A 27,479-nucleotide genomic window follows, 5' to 3' on the forward strand; every position below is an offset into this window, starting at 1 on the left:
TTTGAAACAAACTTACCTATACAAGGTTGTACAAGGCACACACACTGAAATTGAACCGTTATTTACTGAAATGTTATTTGTGAAATTATCACATTGTTTGAACAGCCCACCACCAGCATTACGTTGGCCCTCCATGTCAAGTTACCTCTTCACCGTAGCCTTTTAATACTCTCATCCACACTATTACTGCACTGTAAATGACAGCTATATTATTCTGTCTATTTTCATTATTGCACTCCTTTTATGTATGCACTGCTTATATTTAGTTCATTCCACATTAGTATACGTGAAAATAGTGTTGCATCAAATATAACTATCGGATCTGAAATGGTTGACAACAATGCAACAATCACATGAGACAATTGTGAAGTTTTAGAAAAACTGTATTTGCCAAAAAAAAATATGTAAAATTTGCAAAGTGAAGTCTTTTTTTTGTACAATATCACATGAAATTTACAAAAGAAATCAAACAAAACAGAAAATGTTGTTGGTGTCGTAGTCGCTGGAAAGACGATGTCTGACAAGGCTTTGCCAAATACTGCTACAGACCAACAAATCAGCAATAACACAAGAGCAGAGTGGAAATCAAAAATCATAACTGTTCAAGATGGAAGAATTCATTTCACTTTTCACATAAATAATATTTTCAGAGTAGGCTGGTCAGTCAGTAGTGGTCATAGTTCCCATTGGAGTTGGAGCCTCTCAACAGAAACCAGCCTCGACAACCACGGGTCCCGGTCGAACTCCACGTTAAGTCCTGGACTGGGCTCGGTCTGCGTGGAACACGGAACCCCCACAGGGGTCACAGGTGGTTTTCGACGGGAAGTGATCTTTGAGGCACTCGGGTGACCTGCGCGGAGGAGACGAGACCTGGGGAAGTTATGCATCTGAAGTGGTTTCAACCATCTCAAAAAGCCGAGGTAAGGTTCGCCGAAACTAGTCAGGCGCAAAAAAAAAAAAAAGAAGCCTAACAGGTCAAAGGGCAAACAACAACACGCGGTACACCCTCAAGATCTTTTGAAAATATTTGAGACACCTTCAGATTTATGTCCAGGTCTGTTGGAGATGAGTAAACCGTTAACAAAATCGTCTTTTGTCATCACTTAACAGTCACAATATTAATGGAATTAGTATCAATCAAGTTTCTAATCTGGATGTTAAGGCATAAACTTGTACACATGTACAATACACACACAAACACACACACAGAGGTGTGCACACACGGTAGTGATAACACTATGTTAGAAGCTGTTCCATAAACATCAAATTAAGTCAAATCAACAGGAATGTCAACCAGACAACAGTAAAGAAAGTCGTCATTTTCACACCAGTAATTGAACAATAACTCCGGGGTTGAGTTTACATCACTTACAACAGATTACAAATCCTACACAACAGTTTGGGAGAACTCATGTGCCATCATTTAGTAGAATGAATCACATTAGTGTTGTTGTAAAATGCGCAGCCTAAATACAGGTTCAATTGGAATCATTAAAATATAATCAATTTTCAACTTTGACAGCTAGCTTGTAAGAAATCGTTCTTTCAAAACAAAACAAAAATGGAGGAAATTAAAGTGTCCAATTAGGAACATCGTTCTATAACTGCAACTATTCTTGATTGTCATTCACTGCACCATTTCATTCAAGTTAGCCATCTGATATTTGATTATAGGCTTTAACACAGGGATATAGGCGACAGACATAAGGGGGAATGCGTTCACATGTTAGAGCACTTGGTCCAAAACGGTCTTATCTGAAGACTCATCAGTGACAGTGGCAGAGAATCATGTGTTGTCGTACTGCAACTGGCTTTGAAATGGTACAGTGAGAGGGTTTTAAACCATATGCAGACCCCCCTCCTTCCCCCCAACACATAGGTTCTAAGGGGAAACAGCATAAAAAAAAGAAAAAAAACATTTAAAACAGTGTGCTACGAGTACAAATACTCCTCAATGCAAATGTTAGTGTTCTATTAAATATTTCACTGGTTTGATTTTCCAACCCTGCTGTACATATTTCTCTGACCGTTTTCATAAAGCACCGTTGTCTGTTTCTAGTGGGTCACCACTCTCTCTCTCTCTCTTACACCATATAGTTAGGTGCTGCTGCTCAGTCTTGGTCCAAGGCCTCGTTGTCTTTGGTTGCTCTCGATGCACACGGACAACACGCGATGTCCTCTACGTATCTGCAGTAGAGTCTGCTACAGTAGGACATACTAAAGTACATTACGTCTGCTACTTCTCTTTTTCTTAACATGTATCTCATTATCTCAGAACCTATCGGCAGTCCCCTTGCTTTGCTTGGCTGCACAGTCAGTCACCTGCACAGCCTTTTCTGGGAAATCAAAGTGAAACTTCTGGGTGGGTGAGTGATGAAACGCAAAGCCTCTCGAGACGAGACAGTGCCGCGTTCTAGCAGCGCAGGGTGCGACGAGGAGCAGAGCTGGAAGACGCGCGAGGAGAAATGGAAACTACAGCCTTAACCCCAAGGAAGATGTGGAAGCAGACTGTGTGTGTAATGGATTGTGAAAGAGCAATAGTAATTTCCTATGTAAATGTCTGTGTCCATTCCTGTCAGCATGTAAGTAGAGATCCTTGTCACACGGCAATGATGCCTTTCTGTCGGAGCAGAAGTTGCTTCATAATCAAAATACCCCAACTCCAATACCCCCCTCTATAGATTTTGGTCACATGACATGGAGGGGTATGTGTGTGCGTGTGTGGTACTAGCAGCTGTTGCTCACTGGAATTCTGAATGGATTTAAGCTGTAGCATTTCCTGTACAGTCCTAATAAGCCCTTTAAAAACACAGAGTCTGTCTCAAGGCTCAGCTCTACATTCACATAGTTCACATGCACACAATCAAACACGGATGAGTGAATGAACCCATGTTACTTCTCTCTCTCAATTCCACACACACACACACACACACACACACACACACACACACACACACACACACACACACACACACACACACACACACACACACACACACACACACACACACACACGTAAGTAAGGCTACCTAAGAAGAAGAAATGTTCTTGAGAAAGCCACTTATCTGCTAGATTTGGAACACTCAGTCTTGTGTGTGTGACTAACAGCTCATGTCAGTAAGCGGTGAAGAGGGAGGGTCCCAACCTACTTCTCTAAAAACACTACAGTAAAACCTAGCCATCTTTTAAAACTCTTATCCGTGATGCATCAACACACATACACATGCACACATACAGGTTAAAGGATATTTCTGGTTATTTCCAACCTAGACTATTTGTTTGTATCATCTCTGAATAAAATTTTCTGGAACGATTCTGGTTGGAATCGATTAGTATGTTAGAGATGATAGAAAAACTAACGGCTAGCTTGAAAATAAGCAGAAATATGCTTTAACCTTATGACATTTCCCTTTTTTTTTTAATTATTATTTATCTGTTATTCTCTTGTTTGTTTGGGACATATTTGATGGCCATGAGGGTCCCAGAGAAGAAGCCCCTGTGGTCCACCTGGGACACCTCTGCACACGCCCCAAACTTAATTTACATTGACCTTTTTCTGGGTGCTAAATAAAATCAAACAATCAACCAATCATCCTGTGTCAACGCATCACGGTCACGTTAAGTTAAACCTTTGTTCTGTCCTCCTTTTAAAATCAAAGTAACATATCTAGTCTATTTCCATGTGTTGGGATTAACTGGGAGTGCAGCTTCTATCTCGTCAACAGTGCTTCAAAATCACCAGGTCTCACTGTGTATATAGATATATACCAGGAAAATAATAATAATAATAAATCACAAAATAGAGATAATAAAACATCATACCATGATATATCTCTCCATGTTCACCATACTTACACAGGAAAATAAAGAGGAAATAAAAGAGAACGAAATAATCTAGAAAATAAAACACACCTCCAGTGTTTACCTGTTTTGACTTGGTGTTTTGTTTTGTTTTGTAACAGGGTGCTAAGTGTTAATAAGGATAGGAAAAGGTCCATGTGGGTCTGGAACAAAATAAGTCCTCCTTCAGTAGTAAAGTTCTGGTCGTCGTGGAGAATAGTGTTGAGTTTGGGATCCGGTATTCCAGACGATGTCGTAGTGGGGGAGTCGAGTCGGTCTAACGGGAACGCTTAAAATGTCGCTCCGTCTCACTAAATTGCCCCCCCCCTCCCTAGTTTATGGGACCTCGGGTCGTTTAAGAGCATCGAACCGATGCGCGAATCGACTTCAAATCCAAGCCGGGTCAAGACGAGGCGAGGTCGATAAAAGTTTCCTTTTCTTTCCGGAAAAGTTCTCGTAACGTAAAAAACGCGTTGACCAGATTATCAGCTGAAATCAGTCGGACAGGCAGGCAGTGGCTTCTCTGTTTGCTTCTCTGTTTGCTCCCCTCCCCCCTCCCTCCCCCCTCATGGCTCGCTGTGAGAGTCCACACAAGCATGTGAGCTTTGGGGGGTTAAGAGTCCACAAAACACTGTCATGAACAGTGTTAGCAATGTGCACGCACACAAACACACACCAGCCGATTGCCTCTCATACAGGGGATCAGCTCCCCATAGTTCAGTGATTCACGTAAGAAGAATACTTCTGCACACATCCTTCACATCTGCACCTCGGAGCTCACAGCACTCTGCGAGTGTTTGTCCGACGCACACGGGAATAATCCACACCGTCTTCTCCCTCTGCCTCGCCGCAGAGTCAGCCTAAACCACTCCCATGTGTGCAGGAGTATTCTCCTCCAGCTGAACCTGTAGACGTCGCTCCCCCCCCCCACCCCCCAGTGTCCGGAGGCCTTTGCATCGACGTGCAGCAGCGTCTCATCTCATCCTGTTCTGTCTCATCAGGGGCACGATGCAGGAGGGGGGCCCCGCCTTGGCCAGGCAGGGGTGTTTGAGAAGCTCGCTGGCCGTGGCCCTCTGGGTGGGGTCTCTCACCAGCATCCTGTCCAGGAAGCCCTTCAGGAGGGGCGAGACCTGGGAGAGAGGTGGAGAGACTAGTTTAGAGGCGCTTGAGGAAGGGAGAGACCTGGGAGAGAGGTGGAGAGACCTGGGAGAGAGGTGGAGAGACTATGTTAGAGGCACTTGAGGAGGGGAGAGAGGTGGAGACTAGTTTAGAGGCGCTTGAGGGGAGAGACCTGGGAGAGAGGTGGAGAAACTAGTTTAGCGCTTGTTTTTACTGATTAACTACTGTAATCTAGGGCTTTTTTTGTTGTACCGTGTGCAGTCAGTGATACCAGTTACTGTCTGTGTTGTTGTACCTTGTGCAGGTTCTTTAGTTTGGGCGGCAGGTTATCCCTGATCATCTTCATGGCTTTGAGCGGAGGCTCGTTGAAGTACGGGGGCTCCCCATCCACCATCTCTATCACCATGACGCCCAGGGACCAGATATCCACCTGGAGACAAAGAGGAAAATGTGACGCTCAATTTGATTCGACCAGCGTGCTTCAGGCATGCTTCGAAAGTACACAAAGATCCTGACGTGAAACTAGTTCTGTGTGTGCAATGTGCGTGAACTGTATGTTACCTCTGGTCCATAGGGCAGCCTAGATATCAGTTCTGGTGCCATCCAGTAGGGGGTGCCAACCAGGGACTTTCTCCTATGAACCTCTTTAGACACCTGGGCACAGAACCCAAAATCTGATAACTTCACCTGGGGAGAGGGATGGAGGGAGGGAGGGAGAGAGATAGAGAGAAGAACATCAGAGAGATTTTTCACATCTATAATTACAGCAATGTCACTACTAAGCACAGCGACACTGTCGCCTCACAGCAAGAAGGTCCTGGGTTCGATTCCCGCTTGGGGACCAGGTTGAACTTGCCAGGTACCCAGGTGGGGTATCTCCTGGGGCTTTCTGTGTGGAGCCCATCTTACATGTGTGTGTTGCTGCATGACAAATAAAGACTTCTAAGGGCATAGCACCATGGTATATATAATCTCTCAATACTACAGACACTAGTTCTACTCTGCTATTAAAATCAGTGTTTCCCCTACTATTTTATCCACCATTGTGTTTATTCCCATGGTGGCAAGACACATTAGCTAACTTACTGCTTACTTTGATGCCACCAACATTTCAGCGCCTGCTGCCACTAAACCTCTGATTACTCGGAAAGGGAAAGGAAACACACCCAGCGAAGAGAAACGGTGCAGAAAGAGACACTGAAACACCCCGACACTGCAGTCAGGTCACTGACTGACTCTCAATCATGCTCACAACTTTTCCAGACTGTGTGGGCACGCGCGCGCGCGCACACACACACACACACACACACACACACACACACACACACACACACACACACACACACACACACACACACACACACACACACACACACACACACACACACACACACACACACACACACACACACACACACACACACACACACACACACACACACACACACACACACACACACACACACACACACACACACACACACACACACACACACACACACACACACACACACACACACACACACACACACACACACACACACACACACACACACACACACACACACACACACACACACACACACACACACACACACACACACACACACACACACACACACACACACACACACACACACACACACACACACACACACACACACACACACACACACACACACACACACACACACACACACACACACACACACACACACACACACACACACACACACACCCTCTCCAGTGAGATCACTCTGGTGCCCCGCGGAGCAGCCAGTCAGCCCTCAGTGAGATCACTCTGGTGCCCCGCGGAGCAGCCAGTCAGCCCTCAGTGAGATCACTCTGGTGCCCCGCGGAGCAGCCAGTCAGCCCTCAGTGAGATCACTCTGGTGCCCCGCGGAGCAGCCAGTCAGCCCTCAGTGAGATCACTCTGGTGCCCCGCGGAGCAGCCAGTCAGCCCTCAGTGAGATCACTCTGGTGCCCCGCGGAGCAGCCAGTCAGCCCTCAGTGAGATCACTCTGGTGCCCCGCGGAGCAGCCAGTCAGCCCTCAGTGAGATCACTCTGGTGCCCCGTGGAGCAGCCGTCTAGCCACTGGTCCCTGACTGTCCCAGAGGATGCGGAGGTTAGCATCTGCATATAGCTTTGTAGAAATGTATTAAAGCAGCCTGAATGGCCCAAGCACAACCCACAACTACTGGGTGTGACTGACGTTTCGACACGCGTCTTCCTCAAAGTCTACGACACGTTAAAGCTGGCTTACTAGTTTAGACCTCGACAGAGCGTCACATCTACGCTACAGGTCTCTAAACCACCGAGTGGGAGACGACGGAAGAAGGGGAACTCCACCCACTTTAACCCTTTCACTGCCGCACTACCAAACGGTTAACCCTTTCACTGCGACAATACACAGAAGGTTAACCCTTTCACTGCCACACAAGGGCAGGTTATAACCGTCTGTAATGTGACAGTAAAGGGTTAACCTTCTGTAGTGTGGCAGTGAAAGGGTTAAGAATTCAGACAGTAGGAAAATACTGAACATGAATAAATCTCTTCCAAATACCAACGACTAGAGGTGCTGAAAGTTTCTCAAACTCATAAGTTATAAAGGGTAAAGTCTGAAGCTGCTTCATGAACAATGAATTGGAAAATATGTTCTAGATCAGTGTTTCTCAACTGGCGGGTCGCGACCCAAAAGTGGGTCGCAGGGCCATTTTGAGTGGGTCGCAAATGTGTGTGTAAAAAAAAAAGAGAAAAAAAAAGTTTAAAACATTTTTTGCACTAGCTATCTTTGTGAAAGTGGCTTCTCAGCTCTGGTCCAGCTGAAGACAAAGCAGAGGAACAGATTGGACATTGAGCATGACCTCAGAGTTGCTTTGTCTACCATCACCCCAGACTTTGAGACTCTTGTCAGGAGCAGAACATCCCCAGTTATCCCATTAGTTCCCTGGGATGTTTAAGCTAAGAAGTCTGCTAAGAAGGATATATTATTTATTATTATTATTATTTTATTTCATTGTGTTTTTAGCCCTAGTTGTACATTTGTTGCAACCCCAGTTATCCCATTAGTTCCCCCAAACTTAGGTCTGTTATGTTAAGCTAAGAAATCTGCTAAGAAGCATATATTATTTATTATTATTTTATTTCATTGGGTTTTTAGGCCTAGTTGCACTTTTTTGTGTTTATTTCATGTTTTTAACAGTGCATGAAAGATTGTGTATTACTGCAAATTTTCTTTTTTTTTGTAAATCATAGTCGTTACAAAATTTGGGTCGCGACTTAATGACTAAGGAAAATGTTGGGTCCCGAGGCTAGATCAGTTGAGAACCACTGTTCTAGATGATACAGGGAGTAAAGGGATACATTTTTTGTTCCAGCACAAACGTTCTGTGGGTCCACAAAATCAGTCTCCCATTCATCGACAATGGAGCATCTTCAGACTTTATACCTGATGACATCAGATGTTTGAGTCTTAAATGGTAAATGGTGCATTTATATATCAGATTTGATCCAAAGCACTTTACAATTTTGTTCCCCACAATCACCCATTCACTCACACATTGATGGCGGAGGCGAGCCAACTTGCTTATCGGGAGCAATTAAGGGTTAAGTGTCTTGCTCATGGACACTTCGACACGCTGCCTGGGAGGAGTGGGAATCGAACCGGTAACCTTCCGACTACCAGACGACTGCTCTACCTCCTGAGCCACTGTCCCACCCCACTTACTACAACATGGAAGGTGGAACAGATTGTTCATTTGGGCGACGCTGGCCTTTAATCTAGCAGTTGCAACACAATGGGAACCGATGTTCGTCAGCAGAACTTCACAGCATGTGTCCCTACTAAGGCTGTCAAAGTTAACACAGTATTAACGCGTTAACGCCCGATTCTATTAACGGCACAATTTTTTTTTAAACTCACGATTAACTTTTCAGATTTTTACTAGACTTCACTCAGGTGTATATTATTGATGCTCTCATTGATACTATGTTTGTTTCTGAAGTGTGTGTGTGAGTGTGAGTGTGAGAGAGAGAGAGAGAGAGAGAGAGAGAGAGAGAGAGAGAGAGAGAGAGAGAGAGAGAGAGAGAGAGAGAGAGAGAGAGAGGGGGGGGGGGTGAGAGATGAGGAAGGGGCAAGAGAGAAAGAGAGCTGGGAGAGTGTGTGTGTGAGAGAGAGGGGGGGTGATTACTCAGCCCTTGTGTGGGTGAATGTAACAAGTTCCTAACGTTTTCTTTCCCCTATTATTTCATGCACACTTTATTCATTGTTTAAAATTATTATTTCCGTTTAAGTTATTTTGTGCATCACTCTTTCGAATTTGATGCAAATTTGAAATGCATGAGGGTCATCCTTTTGTGTTAAATGGCTGCATAAAGCAAGCATTTGTTGACCCTCATGTTGATAAGAGTATTAAAACTAGGATCCGTTTAAGGTAGATAAAAAAAAAAAAAAAAAAAAAAACGATTAATTGCGATTAATCGCGAGTTGAATGAATGAATGAAGTTTATTTCTTGGACATGTTATTCTTATTTCTTCAAACAACTCACAGTGTCTTGATCCGTCAGACCAAACAATCATAACAACAAATTTAAAAAATCCTTTAAAAAAAAAAAAAAAAAAGAAAAAACAGGAATTATAAACAAAAGAGCAATGTGTTTGGTTGGCAGACATGTCCAAAAAAAGGAGTAGAGGGAAGCTTAGCTTATTGATCCCTACCCCCTTACATTTGTATTTGTTCTTCCATTAATATTACTAGAATTTACATAATTTAGTATATTACAATATAGAATATAATTTTTGTTAACTATGGACAATCATGCGATTAATCAGATTAAATATTTTAATCGATTGACAGCACTAGTTCCTACGTGTAGCACAGGAAGAACCAACATGAACACAGCATCTGAGCTCACAGCCGTGTGGCACTGCTGTCATCTCATCTGAGTCACATTGTGAACACTGCATTACAAATTAAAATGACGCTGTGTGTGTGTGTGTGTGTGTGTGTGTGTGTGTGTGTGTGTGTGTGTGTGTGTGTGTGTGTGTGAGTCCACATGGTAGAGCTGGGCGATATAACGATAACGATAATTATCGCGATATATTTTAATAATCTATATAGAAGAAAAAATATCGAATTTTTTATTTTATTTTTTTCTTGTCCATTTATTTTGTTTGCTTTCTAATTTAAAATACAGTTTGAAACCGTCTGTACACAGTAGGCTATGTGTGCTAGAAGAGCTAGACTCCAGTCACGAGTCACGGTTTGTCCACCAAAAAAGCGCCAAAAGATAGAAAAGAAACTAGCAGAGCCAGAACTGTTCAACTCCCCTGGAGCCACAGCCAGCACAGAAGCCGGTTTACTTTCGCTTTCAAACCAGCTGCAGCCTGAGAACTGGAGTGTGAAGGGCTGTAACACTAAAGATGGCGGCAACGACAAAGAATTGCTGCAAAATAAACATACATCTGTTTAATTTAAAAAAAATAAAAAAATAAAATAAAAAAAATTATACTTGATTTTTTTAAATATCGAGTGATATGATATTGTTATCGATATCGTTATCGCGATATCATTTTTGGCCAAATCGCCCCAGCCCTACCACATGGCAACAGTAGCTCAGTTCCTCTTCCCCCGCTCTCTAAGCCAACATTTAGTTTTGTTTTCTGCAGAAAGGAGAAACTTGTTTGTCAATAGAGCAGAATGTCATACTTCCTAGTTGTTACGGTAAAGATGTCTTTCGTGCTCCTGCACGGTGCAGTGCCGAGGAGCCACATGCATGTGGTACTAAGTCCCAAAAAAGTATTTTCTTTTACGACAACATAAAAAGTACTTATTTTAACACTTTGATCGCCATGGTTAAATTCATAATTTACCATCCCTAGCCAGCTCTATTTGTCTATGGAGAAGTTCCCCTTCTTTGCAGGGCTATAACTTTTTAAATTGTATTGCTAAATTGACATTATTATGGCCCATTCAATGTCCTATATCTATTGTTCAGGGTGTAGCAACGTTATACTTTTTCATTCACATATTCATACTAAAATACGGTCTAAAGTATAAGTATGTTTTTATCGTTTTCTGCAGCTTTCTCCAGAACTTGATTTATAGCCCTAAATGCATTATATTGATGATCAAATACAGTTTGATAGCGATCGGTGCCAGATAAAAAATGTCAACTGCACGTAGTTCTAGAAGTTACTACGTATGATCTGATGTTGACCGGATGGGCGGGGGGTCGTTTATAATTCCGTGGGCAACGTTATATCATTCATCTAGTGTGGGTGATATGATCATTAGAGCAGTTAGTATAGAGGACATTAGAAAATAACGCTGAAACTCAACGTAGCTTCCTTGCGCCGTTGGCAGATGAGCGTGGAACAGATTTTTTTCTATTATGGGATGGAGAAATACCCGATCCATTTCCAGGTTGTATAATAGTATATACGTCCAAATCATGTTGTTTATCGAGTTATTGGCAACGGATCGCTATGTATTGTGTCGAGCTCGAGTCCCGGGACCTATAGCGAGTGATCGGACCGAATTGAAATGAGCACCAGCTTCTACATCCTATTTCTCCCCTGGGCGATCCTCCGATCGGCCACCAGATGGCGCTCTTGAACCGTTAGATAGTTGAGTGGAGCTCAGCAGTATATCTCAGGTCCCCGGGGGAGAAATATGATTTCGATCACAGATTTTTTAAATATTGATATCAAAGACGTGTTACGGCGTCTTCGGCAGAATGAGCATGGCGGGGAAAGACGAGTTTCGGCGTCTCCGGCGATTAAAGTGTTAATTACATGTATAGTAAAAACATGTTTTTCGTTAACTAATTGCTGCCTCCGTGAATGTAAACAAAACTCTCCCCAAACTGCATAGTGCACCTTTAAAAATAACGTTATTATTTGTTTCAGTAGAGAGACAGTGTTTCAGAGGTCTGTGGGGGTGTATAGTGTTGGGCTCGGGGAGCCTTGGTAGAACGTGTGGGCAGTTCAGGGTGGAGTGCAGCACCTACCCTCCCATCGTGAGTGAGCAGGATGGAGTCACTCTTGATGTCTCTGTGGATCACCCCCTGGGTGTGGAGGACGGACAAGGCCTTGAGGACAGACAGACACACCGTGGCGATCTGTTCTTCATTCATCCTAGGAGATGGAGAGAGAGCGAGAGAGAGGTTGAGAGACGGAGACAGAGACAGAGATCATTACTAGCAGCTGGAAGCCAGAGGCACAGAGCAATACTGCCCTCTTGTGGAAGCAAACCGGTTCTGAGTGGATGAGGGATGTGATCAAGTCCCCACAAAAAAAAACATAACGGTGAGAAAGTCAGGGTAATGTGGTCTCCGTTCTAAATGAATGGGAGTTGTGTACAGTAACTACAGCAGCATGGAATGTTATCTACACCCCCCACAGAGGACACAGACGTATAAAAAGCTGGCCTTTGCTCTCCTCACCTGGTGTGTGTAACAATGTCGGTAAGGGCCCCTCCTTCCAGGAACTCCATGACGACCCAGAGCTCGTCTCCCACCAGGTAGCTGTTGTACATCTCCACCACGTTGTCATGGTGATAGTCCCGCATGATCACCACCTGCGGTTACCATAGAGACAGACGGCAGACACGGCATTATTACATCACTCCGCGGCTGACTAGGTGATAAGAAATGGACTGCATTTGGACTGCATTTATAGAGCTCCTTTATCCAAAGTGCTTTACAACTTGTGTTTCACATTCACACACCGACGGTGGAGGTGACCTGCACATCGGGAGCAGTTAGGGGTCAAGTGTCTTGTTCAAGGACACCGGAATCTAACCGGGAACCTTCCGATTAGCAGACAACCGCTCTACTTTTTGAGCCACCGTCTGGTGTTTTGGGTGTAAATTTGACACATAAGCAAGAATCTACAAATCTTGCCACGTCGATCTGTAAAATTGATCGTCAGAATGAACTGAAATGAGTGTGTGTTCATCCATTTAATTTATAAATATATTACTGTGAGATAATAACTTTTTGTTTACCTATTACACTTGCAAATAGCATTTACAGCCTTTGTTTGCATGCATGTAAATCTATGACAGAGGAACTGCCACTGTGTTTAAAACAGGATGCTGTAGTTTATAGACTAAACATACACAAATAGGCTCCTTTATATTTCCTGGTGCAACCTTCTGAAAAGGTCTATATGCATCGTTCTATGCTGTATGCCACTAGAAAGGTCAACTACTTCTCATGGGCAATATCAAAAGCAACAGTTGTGATTGGAGGATCAAGAAAAGAGGGCGGGGTTTGAGGTCAGCTCATCCAATGGGACGTATAGGTTGGAGGTTCTTCTCACCTCGTTGAAGAGGAGTTCTCTCCGCTGCTGCTTCCTCAGGTCCATCTTCTTCACGGCGACCAGCTTGCCGGTGCTCTTCACCGTGGCGATGCAGACGATGCCCGTGGAGCCCTCCCCGATCTTGATGTAGTGGTCCAGGTAGGTCCGCGGGTCTCCAGGGTCCACCACCATCTGCAGCGCCGCCCGGAACTGCTCGTGGGACACCCTCTGGGGTTCCCGCTGGGGCTCCCGCTGCGGGGAGCGGGCCTGGGGAGGAGCGGGGACCGAGGCCGGGACCGGGGGCCCGGGGGCCCTGGGGGCCGGGGTGGTGGGGTGCGGGGTGTGCGGGTACTGGCCGGGCTCTGGGCCCAGCGCGGGGTGGGAGGTGTGCAGGGGGTGGGGGTGGCTCTGGGGGGGTTTGGAGCCCGAGGAACCCCGGGTGGAGCCGGCGCTGGGGCCGTTGTGCGGCGGGGACTCGTGGTGTCGGCCCGGCTGGAGGGAGGAGACACGGTTAGTAATCTGTTGGGACGTCCATCAACACATTCATTCATTTAATTAAATTGGGAAGAGTAAAGGTCCCATTACCGAGTCCATACAATTACTCTTTCCCTGTCCTTTGGAGATGTATATGACATAGGTCAGGTTTTTAACAACAGTCTGTCTGTCTGTCTGTCTGTCCATCCTTCGTTCTATAGAGGTACACCTATCCTCGTCTGTCCCGTCCATCTGTGTGTCCGGATACATTTTCTAACAGCAGTCTGTCCGCATGTCTATCCGTCCACACGTCCACCTGTCCACCTGTACCTGTGCGGTCGGGCTGCGCCCCCCGTCGCTGTCCGTCCTGGGGTAGGTGTTGAACGGCCGCGCCGTCTGCTGAGCTGTCTTGATCACTGCGTCCGTCACCGGCAGGTTGGGGGTTCTGATGTTGGGTCCGGAGAGGGGCCTCTTGTCCCGGGGAGACTGGGGGCTGCCATCCCGTCCCGTGTAGCTGGACTTGGGCCTGCGCTCAGCAGGCTGGTCCCTACGCACCACCGGGTCCTGGGGGGGAGGGAGTTAGATGGATGATTGGAGGAAGGGAGAGTTAGATGGATGATGGAGGAAGGGAGCGGTGGATGGATGGAGGGTTGGGTGGACGGTGAGAGGGAGTTAGATGGATAGAGTGAGGGACGGAGGGATGAGAGAAGCGGGATTGGATGGATGAACCGGCGGAGGGAGGAAGGGAGGGGAGGGGGAGGGGAGGGTGGAGCAAGAGGAGGGGTATAGCAGGGAAGATGGAGAGTCGATGTGGAAATTATGTTGATTAGTCTAATACTAACTGGAAAGCTTCAGATTTGTTACTTCAGCTGTGGATGCAAAAAATAGCAAGATTCTACACTTTCTGTAGTTACACTTCCAGTCGACTTTCAGAAGACATCCAGTCGACTTTCAGAAGACATCCAGTCGACTTTCAGAAGACATCCAGTCGACTTTCAGAAGACATCCAGTCGACTTTCAGAAGACATCCGGTCGACTTTCAGAAGACATCCAGTCGACTTTCAGAAGACATCCGGTCGACTTTCAGTAGAGCTTCCATCACATGCCGCGTCTCCTTCGCTCCTACCTGGGGGTGTTCCCGTGGCTCTCGGTCTCTGTGAGGGGGAGGAGGGGGGCCAGAGGCCGGTCTCTCCCGGTCTCTCTCGCGCTCCCGGTGGGGCCTGCCGGGCTCCTGGCCGCGGGGCTGCTGCTGGGGCCGCCCCGGGCCGCCCTCGTCTCTCTGCGGGGGGCGGACAGCGCGCTGACCGTGGCGGGGGTCCCCTCCCGCTGGGTGGTCCGGCCTGGGTCGATCCCTGAAGGAGCGGCAGAGACGAATGGTGGAATTAGTACCGGCTCGTTACAGAGGGAACGGACGAGCTACAGATCAAGGTTGAGTGCCCCGAGAGCTTTGCAGCATTGACCAATAAGATCTGATTGACTGACGTGGATTAAACAAGGAGACGGGAGGCCTGAATACTTTTACCAGCGGATTTCCAGTTCCGCGTTCGCGTTCTGTGCTGATTGGCCACTGACGTTTCTGGTCGCGCCAATCGTGTGACGGCAAGTTCTGCCACCGGTTAAGCTTAGGCGACTCTTTCGAAGTTGGTTAAGGTTAGAGTTTGTCTTAGAGCAGGGCGATAGAACACCAGCTCTGATTCCAAACTCTAACCTTAACGAACTTCGAAAGAGTCGCCTAAGCTTAACCAGTGATAAACTAGGCGTTAGCCGTTTGCTGCTGTTCGAGGCGGAAATGGGCGCGTCATGCGATTGGGCGCACATGTCACATGACCAGAAACGTCCGTGGCCAATCAGATCGCACCAGAAACGTCAGTGGCCAATCAGATCGCAGAACGCGAACGTGGAACTGGAAATCCGTTGGTAAAAGAATAGACGCAGACGGGAGACCTAAGACTTGACCTGGTGATGTCATCAAGATGAGACATCTGGAATCTATCCATAGAAAGTAGTTGGAGACTTTTTTCTCTTTTTTGAGTCATTCATGTTTACAAATAACCATGGGAATAACATTTGTGAGTTATTAAACTGAGCATGCAGAAACGTTTAGTAAGCAGCAAATAGCAACTTTCATACTGATCATACCTGTCGTGTCGGTCAGTGTGTGGTGGGTAGTGTCTGTGGTGAGGATCTCCGTTCTCGTGCCCTCCTCCTCCTCCTCCTCCTCCTCCTCCTCCTCCTCCCCCTCCTCCTCCTCCCCCTCCTCCCCCTCCCCCTCCTCCTCCCCCTCCTCCCCCTCCCCCTCCTCCTCCCCCTCCTCCCCCTCCTCCTCCTCCCCCTCCTCCTCCTCCTGAGGAGCCAGAGTCCCGGCGGGTCTGGATGGGGGGACTGCCTCTTCTGAGGGAGTTGGAGCGCGTCACGGACATGGTCTCGAATTCATCCAGAAGCCATGTCAGGGAGCCATCCACTCCAAGCTTGCTGCCACGGACGATGGTCTGGATACAAGAGAAACAAATCAATTAAACTATCCCACAGGACGGTATAAAGATATATAAGACAAAAACACATAAATTAAACGATCCCACAGGACGGTATAAAGATATATAAGACAAACAAATCAATTAAACGATCCCACAGGATGGTATAAAGAAGACAAACAAATCAATTACACGATCCCACAGGATGGTATAAAGATATTACAAGACAAACAAATCAATTAAACTATCCCACAGGATGGTATAAAGATATACAAGACAAAGAAATCAATTAAACTATCCCACAGGATGGTATAAAGATATATAAGAGAAATAGGGAAATAAGCAACACATTTTACTAGGGCTGTCGTCAACCAAAGAAGCTCTCAGTCGACTCTCAGTCACAAGACTTTGTTGACTAATCGATTTGTTGATTTATTCATAACATTTTATTTCCCACATGTCCAGTGCTTATAAAGGGACCCGCTTATCTTCAGGAACTAACAAATACATTTTTGAGGGAAAAGGCATAAAAAAAACATCTAATCGACAGACTAAATGTTAGTTGACTATTAACACTTTCAGCGCCACGCCTGGTTTTCCGTTTTACCGCTTGAATGCCACCATCGGCGCCAATGTTAACGTTAATATCGCCTAATATATGTTTTAAATTATGGCTATGTGTCTAATCTGCCCATCGCATTATCAAAGACTATTTTCCAGTCAGTGCTGTGAAGGCAGATTGTTTTTTTATCGCGTCGTTGCCGTTTCAGAGCAGTTAGAAAAGCCCCCGTTTTGATATAAAAAACAGCTCATTCTGGAGCATTCTATGAAAATCGTCTTTTAGTGGAATATTCCACAACGTTGATATTCGTCGGCCTTTTTATGAATCGTTTTCAAATAAACGCTAGATGATCAATATTATACGTGCACGCACGCACATTACGGCCGCGCACTGATAATCGCTCCGTTGATTTCCTCACGGACTTTTACAGTGAAACCGAAAGAAGACATTTCACAAAACAGCTTATAACTTCATCAAACTTACTCTGATTATCCTACCACTGATAACATAGAGTACCTTACCTGACATCAGATGGTATCCAACTGGTATATTCCAATTCCTGATCACCATTCGAAAAAATCGATACGTGTATGGATCCAACGCGATACAGTAGAACTCCATGATCCGCAGGGATCTGAGGCTCCAGAATGAACTCTAGTAACCCCGGCTGGATCAGTGAACTGGAAAATGTGGAGTACCGGATTTTTTTCCCCATTCATTTTCATTGAGTCCATTCCAAAATCACTTATGTCATCTGGGAGACGACAGGGGGCGCTTTTTTCCACAGTGATCGCCGGCGCCCCTCGGCTATACTCGGGTAGGCTCGGGTGATGCAATAATTTTTCAGATCGCAAAAAAATAATAATAATAATAATAATTCCGAGAAATCTCGTGAGTGGCACTGAAAGTGTTAAGACCAAACAGATCAATTAATGGACTCAATGATGCAACCTTACATTATACTGTCATGCTCAATAACCGAACCCTTGCACTGAACAACCATATAAGTCAGTTTTAAAAGGTTTTGGACAGCCCATGTATTTGCAGTGTGAATGTGATATATCACCAGAAAGTACTCAACCTCTACCGTCTTTAACAATGAATGAACACAACACTCTTTAGATAACGTTTGAAAACATTGTTCCTCTGAAATCTTAAAACGGGAGTTGGAACAGCAGAGAGAAACGTAAAGTGTGTTATTTCACCATGCATAGTATTAATAAATGTCATGTTAGCATTACCCTTTGAAGCCAGCGGTTATCGCTAACTGAAAGATCTTTCATTATCACAAAAAAGTGTTATTTATTTCTTTAGGGTAGTGGAGGAATTTCCCGTCCGCCTACAACTGTAGTCTACATGGGGAACAAAGGAAGGTATGCATCCCCATCATATAAACATTCCACACAACTTCAAACTTTTCACAAGTCAAGACACAAATTCCTGTGTCTGCCGCTTTTCTATCTGTGCAAGACAACGCTTGTTTGATCCATTTCCTTCTGCTTTTAACAATATATATATAAACAATGAGAGCCACACTCCTAAACCTGAAACCAGGACAAATGTCCAAACTTAGTTTGGAGGATGATGGTCAAGAAGACCTTCCGGATGGTCCCAGTCCCAGATACAGTCTTTTATTCCTATATTATGGGTTCGTTTCACTTTCTTCATATTATATCATGGTCCTATTTCATTCAAAGTGGTCTATTTTATTTTACTTTTTAAATACTGCTGCAATGAATCTTCTATTGATTTAACTTAAAAGTATACAGTATGTATATTTCTACGATATGTGTTCATGTGTATATCGTGGACGACGGTATAGTAAGAAATCCATGCCACGGTATAGTTTTCCCAGAACAAATCACAATGTGATAGGATATCCTTTTATGTCTATAACAATGCCCTTTACCACATTCATAAATAGAGATCAGTAACGTGTCATCTGCATAAATAGAAGATGACAGATTAACTATGCATGTTAAAAACACAATGAACCCACATAAACAATGCAGTTACACAGACAATTGAAGAGGTAATTATAATTTGTCTGACTCCTCCCTTTCTTTAGCCTATAAGCAACATGCTTCCAATTGTGGGAAGAGTTCAAATAGTCTGCGTTTCTAATGCCATGTATCACTTTGACACTGTTTTGCACCATTAAATATGTTTCTAAAGATGATCCGTGTCTCCAGTACCTTCCTTATTGACTATATGGTCCAAGTCAGAGTAGCACCAGTCTGAACAGGGGCGTGAACTCTTAGATTTTATCTTTTTTTATGTCTTGTAATACTATTCAAAGTGGTCCATTTTATTTTACTTTTTAAATACTGCTGCAATGAATCTTCTTTTGATTTAACTTAAAAGTATACAGTCAGTATGTATATTTTTACGTTATGTATTTATGTGTATATCGTGGACAACGGCATAGTGAAAATCCATACCATGCATGCATGACGTATACCTTCATACTGGGTATATCTTCCAGCCCTAGCTGATCCCCTGGTCCTGGAGCCTGGGGGGGGGGTTAACACCAGCCATGCCACGCCGGCACATTGGACTGTGGCTGCTAAGCTCCTCTACTCAACCAGCCAGTTTGGCAGGGAGCCAACAATCACTCTGAGCTTTCTTTTTTTCTATTGTAAAGAACTATTTGTTTAGTGAAATAGTGGAGGTGGCCTGTGAATCTAATGATTTGTGTGTCTACTGTGTCCTTTACACGAGGAAGGTTGCGTTCCCTGCCAGGAGGCTGACCCTGCCTTAGGGCTGAGCTCCATTATGGTGAAAATCTTAACTTACTATTACTTTGATTGATATTGAAATCACGATGATTAAAAATGATTACTCGTTGATTTGAGAACATCGTATGCAGACGACTAGGGATGCCCCCCGGACCCCGGTTTTAAACGGGAACCGGTACTATATTAGAAAATACCGGAGTATTTATAAGCTCCGACGTCCTCGGTACTGCTATCGATACTCTAGAGAAATTATTATTATTATTATTATTATTATTTAAAAGTTGCGAACGATCTCTCCTCTCTCTGTCTCTGCACGAGAAGCGAGTCGCAGCGAGTCATTATTACACACACTCCTCGCGAGTCGCGCTACACATACATACGGGTACTCCTTAATGAAAGCGCTGTCAATAGTATGCAGCTGCAGCACGTCAGACCGCAGCGCTTACAAGCCCCGCACATACAAGCCCCGCACACCTGATGTGCTGCAGCTGGAAGCATCTCAGCGCTGTCTCCGTGCTGACGCGCGCTGCACACAGACACAGACAGCTCTGCATGGACTGAGTCGTGATGGCGGATAGAGCGAAGCGTTCACAAGTGCAACAAAACATTTGCCAGTAAGGGTGGCAATACGAGCAATCTATCAAAACATTTGTTTGCAAAACACTATATTAGTTTGCAGAAATGCGCCGTATTCGACTGCCTTGCGCGCAGTGGTCCATCTGCATCCACGTCCACTGCAGCCGGTAAGCCAAGATACGGAGTTTCCTAGGCTAATAACGAATTATTACAAATAGGCTAATAAACAAAATAATTGTTTAGCTACAAATACTACAATCTAAAAACTTTTTATAGATCGTCAAGCTGAGGTCAGCCACCAATGTGTCCCAGTGAGCCCACCACACATCCTCCCTCTACCTCCACCACCCAAAGTCCTTTCTCCCTAGCAGCTAGAGGAAAGATGACAGAGGATAGGGTGAACGAGTGTCACAGGGCTGTGACAAAGTTTGTTGTCAAAGGCCTGCACCCGTTCTCTACAGTGGAGTCCAAGGACTTTAGGTAACAACTAATCATTCAGTGTATATCGTTTTTTTTGTATACATAGTTGTCTAACTTGTCTGTTGTTGTTATAAGTTATTATTGAAGCAGCTATTCCCACCACTCCACACAAATTTACAATAATTCAATCATTTCTAATCTTTACTGTAGGGAGATGACCAATGCTCTCAACTGCAAATATAAAAATCATAAAAAAATTATCAAAAAGAACCGATAAGAGTATCGATAAAGTACCGAACCGTTAAGCAGTATCGATAGGAGTAGTAGTATCGATAAAATCCTAACGATACCCATCCCTACAGACGACTGAATTTGTTTTACGTTTCTTCTCGACCTTTCTGTCACCTTCTACAAGTGACCAAAGACGCTTCAAAATAAAGGGTTTTTATCCTCCCTCTCGAAACGAGCTGAAACTACCGTTTGGGCTTTGGTAGGGGGAGCGCACCGCTGTGAAGGAAGGGTACGCTGCATTTCCAACATGAGACTAAATGAGAGCAACGCGGCATGTGGCACAATAATCGTTTTATGTTGATCATCTTGTCTTCATGATCGTGGGAAGACAAATTGGTAATCGAGATTGAAACTTGAGTAATCGGCCAGCCCTACCTTGCGTGGCTCCACGGTGGTGATGACTGTGGCGTCGATGAAGGGCTTGGGCCTCTTGGCCGTGTCCTCGATCAGAGACTGCCATTGCCGCGGCAACCCCACAAACTTCTGCTCCTGCTCGTCAAAGTCGGTGTGGACACGGTGCTCGAAGTTAGACGGAGCCGAGATCTGGATGCGAGACTTCTTCTTTTTGGTAAACATGACGGCGGCTGAGGTGGCTACAGCCGAGCATCAGACCTGGAGGGGAGGAGGGAGGGAGGGAGGACCATTAAAATGTGGCGGAGAGGAAGAGACGGAAAGAAAGGGGAAGAGACCCAGAGAAAGAGAGAGAGGAAGGGATCGACAGAGTGCAGTGACGACTACAAATGCCTTCGGCATCACTCAATAACCACACAGAATTCAACCCAGTAAACAAGCAGGCAGGAACACTAACACGGTTACAATGGCAGCAGCACGGCAGTTACAATCCAAATGGCTTCAGTCCACTGGGCCTCAGCAACCGAGCGGCATTAAAACAACTGAATGACCTTTAGCTGAAGGTCAAACATCAGGCTACAATGGACTCGATACTGGGCTGCCATTACTAACACTGGTCCAATGTGGCCTAATGACAGCCCTGGGCTTAATATCAGTGAGACAGAAAACCTAGCCGGGGGGGGGGGGGCATCTATAGACGTATAGAGGAAGAACTCGTAAAAAGTAATGGTTTAACTTCTATGACATCAAAGCAATATCACTGCTGATATATCAACCCTATGCCCAAGCTGCTAACCTGATATCAACCCTAGACCCAAGCTGCTAACCTCATATCAACCCTAGACCCAAGCTGCTAACCTGATATCAACCCTAGACCCACTGCTAACCTGATATCAACCCTAGACCCAAGCTGCTAACCTGATATCAACCCTAGACCCACTGCTAACCTGATATCAACCCTAGACCCAAGCTGCTAACCTTCAAGTTTCTTTAATAGTTGTCATACAGAAGTACAGAATACTAGTACAGTTACGCTCCAGAGACTGTGCTAGACAAGATAGTATCAAATAACATAGTATAGCATGTAATTTAGAAGAAGAAAATGAGGTCACAGTGTTCGGTATAGACATATGTACAATGTTCGATGCAGAATAGACGTAACTGAGTTACCATATAATATACAATACTATGCAGTGTACTAATGTACAGTACTATATAGTGCAAAGCAGAAATGGGATGAGGTACAATTTAGGTACAATTTACAGTAAGGTGTACGAGTTGTAGTGCAATCCTTCATCAATAAATATAAAGTGTGGGGAGTGGGTCAGGGTTCGAAATTAACGGGGGCTTGGGGCAAAATGCCCTCGAAAATTTACCAAATGCCCTCGAACATCAGTTAAGGGGGGCAAAAAAAGCCCCCGACAGTTTACTAATTATATATATAATTATATATATGCTCTACAGTGCGAGCATTTCCCTCGTATTGCCCCTAATAATATGTGTGTGTGCAAACCGGAAAAATCATTTACTTGCAGTGTGCGAGACAGACGAGTGATTGTGAAGATTACAAAACAGCTCCGCTGTTAATAGTTCAGATTGAAACTGGACTGAAATTCAGTTTTTGGGTGGAATGTTTGTTCCAAGGAGGAGGGAGGCAGGGCCCGCTGCGTGTTACAGGCACTTGAGAGGTGCTGCGATTCCTGCGAACACAGAGAGAGCGCTCTGCTCTCATCAAGCATTACACTGCTATCTTAACGTTAGCAAGCTAAGCATCTGCATAGCGCAACCTGTGTTCTGTGTAACGTTAAGTAACTTGTGTTCGGCGGGGAAAGACCATTCCATTTGTAACACAACTCCAAAAGAATAACATCCAAATCCGATCCCGATGCGCATTTCCTTCATTCCACAGCGCTGAGCGCGCAACGTATTTCATTGATCGATCTGGCCAGAGCCTATACTCACAAACGTTGCGTGTGTGGGGTTTTTCATCCATTTGAAACAAGCTTCTTGACTGTTGGAATTAGGGATGTTAAAAATAAAATATCTAATAATATTATTCAATATTAGACATTCGTTGATCCAGAGGCAACCGGTTATTATATCAAGACAACAACACAACTTGCCCTCACTCAGGGACAATAATATTTAATCTATTTAGATAGAGTATGTATGTATTATTTACAGATAATTGAAGGTACCTCAAAACATGAAACCAAGCCATGATGTCACACATCGTGTGCGTGTGTGTGTTACTTGAACAATTGTCACTGTGCTCCTAAATTTCTGTGTGCTCCTAAATTTGTATTTAGATTTTATTTATTAACATTTTATTTAGGAGCACATGTGCTCCTTGGGAAAAAGGTTAGCGTAGAGCCCTATATATGGAGACATTAACATTACGTTATCAAACATAGGGACGAAGACTGTAAAAAAAATTGTCAACAATGTTTTATAATCTTTATGTTAATTTTCATTATAAAAATGTTGTGCCCCCGAAATACAAAAAAAAGCCCCCGAAAAGCAATTAAGGGGGGCAAAAAAAGCCCTTGAATTTTTTTTTTAATTTCTAACCCTGGAGTGGGTGCTACAGTGTGTTTGTTTAAAGTGGGTGTGTGCTATAAAGTGTGTGGAGTGGGTGCTACAGTGTGTTTGTTTAAAGTGAGTGTGTGCGTGTGGATGTGTGTGCTATGTGCGTTTGGTGGTTGTTGTTGTGTAGTGTTCATTGTTCGTTTAGCAGCCTGATGGCCTGGGGATAGAAGCTTCTTCTGAGTCTTTCTGTGCTCGCCTTGAGACTCCGGTATCGCTTGCCTGACCGCAGCAGTTCAAAGAGGCAGTTGTTTGGGTGACTGGAGTTAGGGCTGGGCGATATGGCCTAAATATGATATCACGATATTTTCTGACCTTTCGGCGATACACGATACGCATCACGATGTTTTTCTTTTTTTCCCCAAACAATTCATTATGAGGCTTACCAAGACAGTATTTGAGTTTGCAAGCTAACATTAAAGACAAAATAAAATACCCATGCATTTAGCATTTTTATATTAGATTTAGATTATTGGATTATTAGATTATATATTGCATATATTTAGCAATGAGATATTATATGATTTAGATATGAAATATGATGAATTGAAAATGGGGGACCCTGATGTAAACAAGACGAAAGTCTTTCTCTGGTCTGCATCCCCTTAACAATTGTATGTATTGAGCTGTACTGTACCCATTCTGCAATATGTTAATAAAGTTTTAAATCAATCAATCAATCAATCAATCAATAGGATTTTAGCATTTTTATGAAACTACTGTATATTTGTATGTCTCTAAATGTTTTGATGAATTGAAAATGGAGGACCCTTATGTAAAAAAGCCGAAAGTCTTTTTCTGGTCTTCATCCTCCAGTCAGTCCACTGTTGTTGTATTGAGCTGTACTGTATTGTACCCATTCTGCAATCGTTAATAACGTTCATTCATTCAATAATTCAGCCGGAAACAGAATAATTTTGATTGACAGTCGAGTCTGCCAATTACGTCACACCGCTTGTACCCGCCCTGCTGTTCTTAGCACCAATCGGCAAGCAGCGCTATTCTTTTTTTACATTCCTGAATGCCCTCCTTTGATTTTAACGAGAGCTCAGCTCAACGACGACAACAACAGCTCACCGCAGCCGACGAGTGATTACTAGCGCACCGCAGCATAACAACGAGGCATAATGATTTTACTGCAACAAATGTTATAATAAAAGCCATTCCATACATCTGTCTGATTGAAAACTTTATTAACAGACAGCAGAATGGGCACGCACAACTCGGCACGGACTGAGATATGAACAGTAACGCTTGCTATCTATGTGTCGTCATCGGACGTTGCTATGTTTGGGTAAATACGCTGATGTGTAACTATATAACGTGTAACTATATAATGTTGATGCCACAAAACGAATGCCTTTGTTAATCATAAGTACTAACTTTGATGCAGTAATGTGTGTGTGGGAGCGGCGTTGTTCAAAAGTTTGAACGGGGTGGACCAGATTGACGCGACACAATCCTCTTGGGCAAAACATCACGATATCCACGATACGTTAAAAAAGTGTATCGTTAATGAACTGTACCCGATATTTATATAATATCGTCATATCGCCCAGCCCTAACTGGAGTCTTTAATGATTATCTTAGCCTTGCCCTTGCAACTAGAGCTGCCGCGGTATTGATTATTTCCTTACCGCACACATTTGCAAAATATTTCCTACCGCCGCGGTTATTACCGCATGCACACAAAAAAATAAAAAATAAAGTTTGAATGCATTTTTTTTTTAGTAGTAGTAGTCTACTCTTTATAGCATATAGCCTGCCTCTAGTCTAAATGTCTATTTTTAGAGGATGACTTTGCAGCATGAATATTGTTTGGGATTCGGCAAGCACGCATTAGTTATTGAAAGTGAAACACGGATTCGACGTTTCCCCTCTGGTCGTGCGCCGTTCACTCGGTGTCGCGGGCAGGGGTGGTTACCCCTAACCCCCCCGACCCTTTCTTATTATTATTACTATAAAGTTACTACTTTATAATAAAGGCATTCGTTTTGTGGCATTAACATTATATAGTTATACGTTCAATAACATCAGCGTATTTACCGGACAATAGCAAGGCAAGCAATACTCTATTCATATCTCAGTTCCTTTCTTTGCTCAGAGCTTGCCGAGTTGTCCCATTCTGCGGTCTGTTAATAAAGTTTTCAATCAGACAAGTGTATAGAACGAAGGGCTTTTATTATAACATTCGTTGCAGACAGTAAAATCATTATGTCTCGTTTAGTACTCCTTAGGAGCGATCGTAGTCCACTCCGGCGGAGAGTTAAAGCTAACGTTATTAGCCGTGTTGTGATGATCTGACATTCAGGAAGTAAAAACCTAATACGCGGCACGCGCTTGCCGATTGGTGGTAACACACTGCATGACGCTACAACGTGTGACGCGTCTCTCTTCTGACCAATCAGTGGTCTGCAATGTTTCACGTGACTTTTCTGGTACCCAATAGGGTCGCTTGGAACCTCGATAGATGAGTAGGGTATATCTGCAGAGCCGCAAGCCCAACGAGAGGAGGATAATTTATTATTATTATTATAAAAAACAGCGGTGACGCGGTATTCAGCCTACTCTGCGGTGGCCGTGATGTAACAGCGATACCGCGGTAATGCGGTAATCGCGGCAGCTCTACTTGCAACGCTTGTTGTAAATGTTCTGGAGGGTGGGGAGCCTCTTTGTAGTCTGCTTCGGTCTTGTGCAGTGCTATTCCCAAACCAGGAGGTGATGTTGCCAGTCAAGATGCTCTCTATTGTACATGAGTAGAAGTTCTTAAGGATCTTCTGACTGACTTGGAACTTCCTTAGGCGCCTGAGGAAGTAGAGGCGTTGTCGTGCCTTCTTCACAACACTGTCAATGTGTGTGGTCCATGTCAAGTCCTCGGATATGTAGGCTCCGAGGTACTTAAAGCTGTTGACTCTCTCAACCGGTGCCCCGTCGATGCTGAGGGGGCTGTAGTCCTTGACCCCCGACCTCCTGAAGTCCACAATCATCTCCTTTGTTTTGCTGACGTTCAGGGAGAGGCTGTTTTCCTGGCACCATCCCGCCAGGACCTTGACCTCTTCCAGGTAGGCCCTCTCGTCGTTGGCAGAGATCAGGCCCACCACCACTGTGTCGTCAGCAAATTTGATGATTGTATTGCTACTCCGCTGAGCCACACAGTCGTGTGTGTACAGGGAGTAGAGGAGGGGACTCAGAACACAGCCCTGGGGGGCCCCTATGTTGAGGGTGATGGATGAGGAGGTGCAGTTGCCTGCTCTCACCACCTGGGGTCTGCCAGTCAGGAAGTCCAAGACCCACTGGCAGAGGTCATAGTTCAAGCCCAGGTCCCTGAGCTTGGCTATGAGTATGGAGGGGACTATGGTATTGAATGCCGAGCTGTAGTCGATGAATAGCATTCTCACATAGTTCCCCTGCCTCTTGTCCAGGTGTGATGCTGCTGTGTGCAGCACATGGGCTATGGCGTCCTCCGTGGACCTGTTGGGGCGGTTGGCTCTTAACCTGATATCAACCCTAGGTCTACTGCTAACCTGATATCAACCCTAGGTCTACTGCTAACCTGATATCAACCCTAGGTCTACTGCTAACCTGATATCAACCCTAGGTCTACTGCTAACCTGATATCAACCCTAGGTCCACTGCACACAGACAGTTAATGTCCCTCTAGCTCCATACGGTGCAACAAATGCCCTCTCTCTCTCTCTCTCTCTCTCTCTCTCTCTCTCTCTCTACACACAATATTCTCTCTCCC

At 44.6% G+C, this 27,479-nt stretch overlaps 1 protein-coding gene across 1 annotated transcript in view; it reads right to left on the reverse strand.

The window, feature by feature from the left end:
• Positions 1-4,416: 4,416 nt before the first annotated feature.
• Positions 4,417-27,479, reverse strand: part of pak4 (p21 protein (Cdc42/Rac)-activated kinase 4) — a 49,507-nt gene continuing 26,444 nt past the window's right edge. Inside the window, exons 2-12 of the mRNA XM_084330960.1 lie at positions 21,173-21,409; positions 16,093-16,228; positions 15,879-15,951; positions 14,866-15,091; positions 14,070-14,303; positions 13,287-13,757; positions 12,407-12,540; positions 11,972-12,098; positions 5,521-5,646; positions 5,255-5,389; positions 4,417-4,970 (exon numbers count right to left, since the gene is read on the reverse strand). Of these exons, the coding sequence (XP_084187086.1) occupies positions 4,815-4,970; positions 5,255-5,389; positions 5,521-5,646; positions 11,972-12,098; positions 12,407-12,540; positions 13,287-13,757; positions 14,070-14,303; positions 14,866-15,091; positions 15,879-15,951; positions 16,093-16,228; positions 21,173-21,373 (2,019 nt within the window). The 5' untranslated portion in view covers positions 21,374-21,409 and the 3' untranslated portion in view covers positions 4,417-4,814. The remainder of the gene's footprint in view (positions 4,971-5,254; positions 5,390-5,520; positions 5,647-11,971; positions 12,099-12,406; positions 12,541-13,286; positions 13,758-14,069; positions 14,304-14,865; positions 15,092-15,878; positions 15,952-16,092; positions 16,229-21,172; positions 21,410-27,479) is intronic.

Source organism: Notolepis coatsorum (genome assembly GCF_963971535.1).
Source record: "Notolepis coatsorum genome assembly, chromosome: 1".
NCBI classification, from domain to species: Eukaryota; Metazoa; Chordata; class Actinopteri; order Aulopiformes; family Paralepididae; genus Notolepis; species Notolepis coatsorum.